The sequence below is a fragment of the Citrus sinensis genome, chromosome 7 (assembly GCF_022201045.2).
Source record: "Citrus sinensis cultivar Valencia sweet orange chromosome 7, DVS_A1.0, whole genome shotgun sequence".
Taxonomy (NCBI): Eukaryota; Viridiplantae; Streptophyta; class Magnoliopsida; order Sapindales; family Rutaceae; genus Citrus; species Citrus sinensis.
Window position 1 is genome coordinate 25,814,554 of NC_068562.1, and position 6,506 is coordinate 25,821,059.

Sequence of the window (6,506 nt, forward strand, 5' to 3'; positions counted from 1 at the left end):
GAGACAGAAGCCAAGCATGCCAGGATCTGCTCGGCCACGAGAAGGCAGCAGAATCCAAATCGTTTGAAGAAAACCCCGAGGCATGCAAAGGCTCGCCAAGTCTCAGAGCCTGTCTTATGGCGAGACAGAAGCCAAGCATGCCAGGATCTGCTCGGCCACGAGAAGGCAGCAGAATCCAAATCGTTTGAAGAAAATCCTAAGGCATGCAAAGGCTCGCCAAGTCTCAGAGCCTGTCTTATGGCGAGACAGAAGCCAAGCATGGCGGGATCTGCTCGACCGCGTAAAGGCGAGCAGAATCCCGAACATCGGAAAATTTTCTAAGGCAGGTGGCGAAACCATATACCAAGCCATAGCCAGCTCGACCAGACGAGGACGAGCAGGCTCTCGTAATTACCACACAAGGGAGTAATCAAAAACATTTCTACTAATTTATTAATAATTAACAAAGCAGATAATCTTCACAAACATTGTTTATTACAATACAAGAAACATATCAGGAAGGTCGTGGATCAGTAAGCCCAGCAGCGTCGGTTGGCTGGACCTCCTCAGGTGCAGGAGGAGTATCACCAGTCGCATCCAGAGGGGCGCTCACCTCGCCAACATCAGCAGGGACTGCACGAGGAGGAGAGTCTCCCTCCTCAATCACGATCGGCTCTACCCCTTCGGCATCTTCCTTGGCCGCCTCCTCGTCCATGTGTTGAGCAACACCAGCTGCAAGGTCATCCATCTTCAGATCAGGGTGTTGCTTCCCGAGGACGGCCATGATACAACGATAGGAATGCCGAAGTCCCTGGTCGTACTGGTTGTCAGCCTCCCTCTCCAAGTTCTCTACATGAGCTCGGTGGGAATCGCGGAGAGATTCGAGCTGAGCCTCGTACATAGCCCTCTGCCCTTGGAGATCCTCCTTAACCTTGGTCAGCTCCTCCTCGAGGGTAATGGCTTTTGCTTGAGCAAGGGACTCTTGCTCTATCAGCTTGAGGTTCTCAACGTTTAGCTCCCCCGCTTTTTTCTCGGCAACGTCAGCTCTGGTCGTCGCCGATTGAATGTCCTCCTTCATCTTCCTGTCATAACGGCCAACCTTGGCCTTATAGTAGGTGGCCATGCAGCTGAGATGGAAAGCACTATACTGCATGGCTCCCACCAGCTCGCCCAGGGTACAACCGTCAAAGCCCTCCAGGTCCTTCTTGTTCACGAGTTTAGACAACTCATTGAGATAGGGAACCAAGTGTTCTGGTCGGCTGTCGGGTAAGCGAGACCGAGGCACAACAGGTGGAGAAGAGGAAGCAGGATCAGTGGCTGCTCTACTGGATTCCCCGACTTTGGCAGAGGCAGGAGGGAGAGCCTGCAAGGGAGGAACCTGCTGCACGATGTTCTTTCGCTTCGCAGCGGGAGCATCTTTGTCCTGGTCCCTATCGGTTGTTGGAGGCCGAGAGCGTTTCCTGGTCAGAGCTCCAATCACTGCGTCCTCCATCTTATGGCCAGGAAGTATCAACCGAGACTCGAGGAAGTTGTATGTAGATAGCAGTTCTCGGCTCGAGCAGGAATTGGCCAATACAGCCTCGACCCGTTTAAGCTGACCAGGTCGGAGCGGGAAGTGAACACCCCAGGAAACTACAGCACAAACAGACACTTGGTTAGAGACAAACCAATACAGCAGGAACAATTATGGATACAAGACATCTAAAGCGAGCAGGCAACCTGGGACCGTGAAACGGGGTGGGACGCGACAATCCTTCCCGTCTATTTGTGCAACTTGACCCCAGGGACCCCCAGCAAAAAAGAATTTCCTCTTCCAAGTCCCACCACCACCAGTTGGAAGATCAGTTATGGGTTTCCTGCTCTTGGTACCAGATTGGAAGTAGTACCAGCCGGCATCTTTAGGGCTGCTCTTCAGCTGGTACAGGTGCTTCACCTCATCAACCGTGGGCTCGCTTTGGCAACATCTGTCCCACAATATGAACAGACCAGAGAGCACTCTCCACCCGTTGGGGTTCAGCTGACCAGGAGCCAGATTTAGCCCGTTAAGTATCCGGGCAAAGTAAGGCTGCAAGGGACACCTCAGCCCATACTTAAAGCTCTCCAGATACAGGGTAACGTATCCCCTGGGAGGCCGGCTAGGTGTATCCTTCTTTCCTGGGATCCTAAGAGGTATCTCACCAGGAATACTATACCTAAGTCGGAGGTCATTGAGCTCGTCAAACGTGGTCGTACACGACATGTAATCAATGGCATAATCACGCGACAAGGCTCTACCCCCTACTGTACCCCGTTCTTCTGGTCGTGATGCTCCTGATGGGGACGCCTCACTAGAATCATCCCCTTGACCCTCACTCAAGGTGTTCTCCGATCCAGAAGATCCTTCTTCATCGCTACTGTCGCTCGAGGAGGTTGTTTGGGGAGACATCCTCCTAGCGCTAGTACCAACACTAGACCTAATGGGCTCTAAGGGGATCCCGGGATCAAAAGCAAAATCAGCGGGCAAACTAGGCAAAAAACCTAGTTCGTCGTCACCAACCTCAACGACCTTCTCCTTACCCTTCGACATATCCTAAGTTCTAACCAAAACACCACCGCCAACTACAACCTCAAGCAAAGCAGAGAGAAAGGAAATTACCTACAACTAACCAATACCGAAAAAAATAGAAGAAATACCTGAAGCAGGGACTCGGTCAGAGAGAGACAGGGATGACAGCTTTGGCGCCGAGGTTCATTCGCCGGAGAGACAAGAATGGAGAAAATGACGAGTTCGTGTTTGAAGATTTTGGGTTTCCTTACTAAGAAGCAAACTCTTGGGCTGCCAGCATTTAATGACGCATATTCCGAGAATCCCGTAACCGTCGGTTTGAAATTCAAATGGAGGGGGGGATTTCTGCCACGTCACCTCGTCCGCAATTAAATGCGACATGACTCCTGGCAGCCTTTTCCAAACCCACGCGAGCGAGTACTATCGAGTTTCTACTGCTGGTCCACTACATTACCCAACACCAGAAACTGGGGGACCGGTGTTTGGGAGGGATACTGTTTGGGACAAATGCGTCGAAGGGACCAGGAAGGGACCAGGAATGACGGGCAGACATCTGATGGCGGAGTTCTGCGAACCGGTGTTTTCCGTTAAAGCCTGGCGCGTGGAAGAACAGGAGCAGAAACATCCTGCTCGTCCACGATGTTGTCGTCCGCGAGGCCAATTCCTATAAAAGGCACGAGGCCATTCCGGCTAGAGATCGAGAGGCGAGGAGACCCGGTCGACGGCAGTTGGCAAGACGTGCTCTCCAGCACGAGAATCTAGGCACAACAGCCACGCTTTCCCCAGAACCGCGACGTAACACGCAAGATCTCACGGAGCCATGACAGCCACACTTTCCCCAGAACCGTGGCGTAACACGCAAGGTCTCACAGAGCCGTGGCAGCCACGCTTCCCCTGAACCGTGGCGTAACACGCTAGATCCCATGTTTTGCCCATAACGCAGCAGTTGGAGTCCCATACCGTCTCGAAAAGAGCGGAAGACTGAGATTCAGAGGAAGCCTATAAAAAGGTAGCCAACGAAGGTAAAAGGGTTGGCATTCTTGAGAAAAGGGGAGAAAACCACAAGAAACGCCATAAGACCTGTGGCAAGCTTTTCCCGAACCTTCATATCTGACTTGAGCGTCGGAGGGTTTGCGCCGGGAAAACAACCGGCGTACTCTGACTTATCTGTGTACGCAGGGACCTCCGGGGAAGAAGCCTGGCGAGGAGACCTCCTGGTCGTGACGAAGTTGATCGAGCAGAGATCCTGATCGTAGAACGAGGAGAACCGGAATCTCGCATCAACAGAAGTTGTAGTTTGTAATTTGTCCACATACATACATACATACGTACATCCATCCATCCATCGTTCAAACAAAATTCTCAAGTAGAAGGCTTACCAGATGCAATTCCTTCTTCCATGGCAGCCTTGGCAGCATTGAGAGCATGAGTAAGAATACGCACTTTTTTAACTCACATTTTGACTGTTAGAGCCTCCAACCTTAGGAAAGAGCAAACCTCCATTTATAGGTAGTTAAGATGCCACGAAAATAAACTTAACACAACTCAATGAGCAGTTCCAAAGAACCGAACTTTTAAAACAGCATATCACCGATCTTCAGCTGTAATGCTTTTAGACGTCGATCTCAACTGTATCAGCAGTAAAAAGAAGAAAAAAAAAGTCAATAATGAAATGAGATTTACAAAAGAGTGGTCTCGACTCAAAAGACTGTACAGCTGGAAAAACGAACATCCCAGGCAAATGTAATAACTAATAAACACAATCAAAGGCCTACGAACCTGCTGAAAAATCATGTGAGAAGCCACAATACAAATCTCTTTAGACTTCTTCAATCTTTTCCACGGTAAGAGAGCATTTATCAAGGAAAATGGTTTCATTCTCTGATGCTATAACCTATGTGAAAGAGGACATTTAATATTTATGTTAGAATTCTAGACATGCTTTTAGACCACAAAACATAGGTCTATCCCACTGTCTGGCAACAGCAAGCCATTAGTATCATCAGCTGAGGCACTTTCCCCGCAAATCCTAAAAGGTCAACGTATTTTGAGCAATCCTTTTCAGTGATGACCTAAGGAAAGGAAAGGACAGATTGCACATCACATCATAATGCATGTTCAGGAGATTAGTTTTTTCCATCTGATATTAAGTAGATCTTTCATAATATCATGTCCAGGAGCTTTGATGGCACAAATCTTCAAACAAAGTTAGAAAAACTCCAAGAATCAGTGGCGGATAAAAAAGTTGATTAAAAATAGAACAATATCTTAATGTTGCATAAAACACAGAATTTGTAGTTTCTTGACAGCTGAAAACTTTGAAGTATTCCTGATCCTTCTCGCACGGACTAGATTACCTTGGCTCCAGTAGTTTGCTTATTCATTATAAGAGTATCCAGGACATCATTTTCAAAATCTTCAGCAACAAATCAGGAGTCTGATGAATACTGTTTGGGAGGGATACTGTTTGGGACAAATGCGTCGAAGGGACCAGGAAGGGACCAGGAATGACGGGCAGACATCTGATGGCGGAGTTCTGCGAACCGGTGTTTTCCGTTAAAGCCTGGCGCGTGGAAGAACAGGAGCAGAAACATCCTGCTCGTCCACGATGTTGTCGTCCGCGAGGCCAATTCCTATAAAAGGCACGAGGCCATTCCGGCTAGAGATCGAGAGGCGAGGAGACCCGGTCGACGGCAGTTGGCAAGACGTGCTCTCCAGCACGAGAATCTAGGCACAACAGCCACGCTTTCCCCAGAACCGCGACGTAACACGCAAGATCTCACGGAGCCATGACAGCCACACTTTCCCCAGAACCGTGGCGTAACACGCAAGGTCTCACAGAGCCGTGGCAGCCACGCTTCCCCTGAACCGTGGCGTAACACGCTAGATCCCATGTTTTGCCCATAACGCAGCAGTTGGAGTCCCATACCGTCTCGAAAAGAGCGGAAGACTGAGATTCAGAGGAAGCCTATAAAAAGGTAGCCAACGAAGGTAAAAGGGTTGGCATTCTTGAGAAAAGGGGAGAAAACCACAAGAAACGCCATAAGACCTGTGGCAAGCTTTTCCCGAACCTTCATATCTGACCTGAGCGTCGGAGGGTTTGCGCCGGGAAAACAACCGGCGTACTCTGACTTATCTGTGTACGCAGGGACCTCCGGGGAAGAAGCCTGGCGAGGAGACCTCCTGGTCGTGACGAAGTTGATCGAGCAGAGATCCTGATCGTAGAACGAGGAGAACCGGAATCTCGCATCAACATTTTGGCGCCGTCTGTGGGGATCCAGAGCAAAAAGCTTCTGTCGATAGCAAGAAGAGGGGTGGAGTAAGCGAAAGTCAATGGAGATAGGAGGAAGTAGCGCACAAGGGGGTGACATAAGGCTTAACGATTCCGTGACGCTGAGGGAGGTGATCAGCGAAGCACGGGAAAAAGTCATGTTCGACCGGATGGAGCGAATGGAAAAGCAGATGGAAACCTTGACAACCATCCTGCATGAGCTGCGGAACGAGCGAAGGGTAACCCAAGAGGGAAGGGTGAGAGGCGGTGGAGCGGCACCAGGTACCGATAGTGCGGAGAGAAGTCAAACCGCTGGGAGATTTGGCGGTGAGAGAGGTAACGTACCTCTGCGGGGAGAATTTCATAGAGAAAGAGAGCAGTCCCCGGTAAGACAGACTTGTGACGGGGGCGACGGGGTGGTGAACGCAGAGGAAACAGAACTGAGGCAACACTTACATGATGTAGAGCGAGAGCGGGATCAAGCTGCAGCGCGCGACCCTGGTCGCGCAGGACAGCTGGAGGAGGAAGTGCGAAGGCTAGCGCAAATAATTGATGACATGCAAGGGAGGAACAGAGCCCCTGGTTGGAGGATAATGCTGGACGGGGAATCACCGCTCGCAGCAGAGATCATGAGGGCAGTTATTCCAAGAGATTTCCGCCTCCCCGACCTCAGATACTCGGGAAGAACTGACCCGCTGGTGCACATAGAGC

The 6,506-nt window shown here is 50.3% G+C and overlaps 1 protein-coding gene across 1 annotated transcript; it reads right to left on the reverse strand.

Annotated features, from left to right (window-relative positions):
• Positions 1-493: 493 nt before the first annotated feature.
• LOC127898887 (uncharacterized) lies at positions 494-2,545 on the reverse strand. Its single transcript, XM_052431390.1, has 3 exons — positions 1,966-2,545; positions 833-1,611; positions 494-727 (listed from the first exon to the last, which is right to left on the reverse strand). Exons 1-3 carry the CDS (start codon positions 2,543-2,545, stop codon positions 494-496), a joined length of 1,593 nt encoding a protein of 530 aa, XP_052287350.1.
• Positions 2,546-6,506: the final 3,961 nt, after the last annotated feature.

Bases quoted from the DNA above. Each gene is read 5' to 3' on its own strand.
- LOC127898887 (XM_052431390.1), bottom strand. From the start codon at position 2,545: ATGTCGAAGGGTAAGGAGAAGGTCGTTGAGGTTGGTGACGACGAACTA. The intron at 1,612-1,965 runs GTCTGTTCATAT...TTTGTGCTGTAG, and splicing joins CGGGTGGAGAGTGCTCTCTG to TTTCCTGGGGTGTTCACTTC. The intron at 728-832 runs GTAGAGAACTTG...CCTGATCTGAAG, and splicing joins GCGATTCCCACCGAGCTCAT to ATGGATGACCTTGCAGCTGG.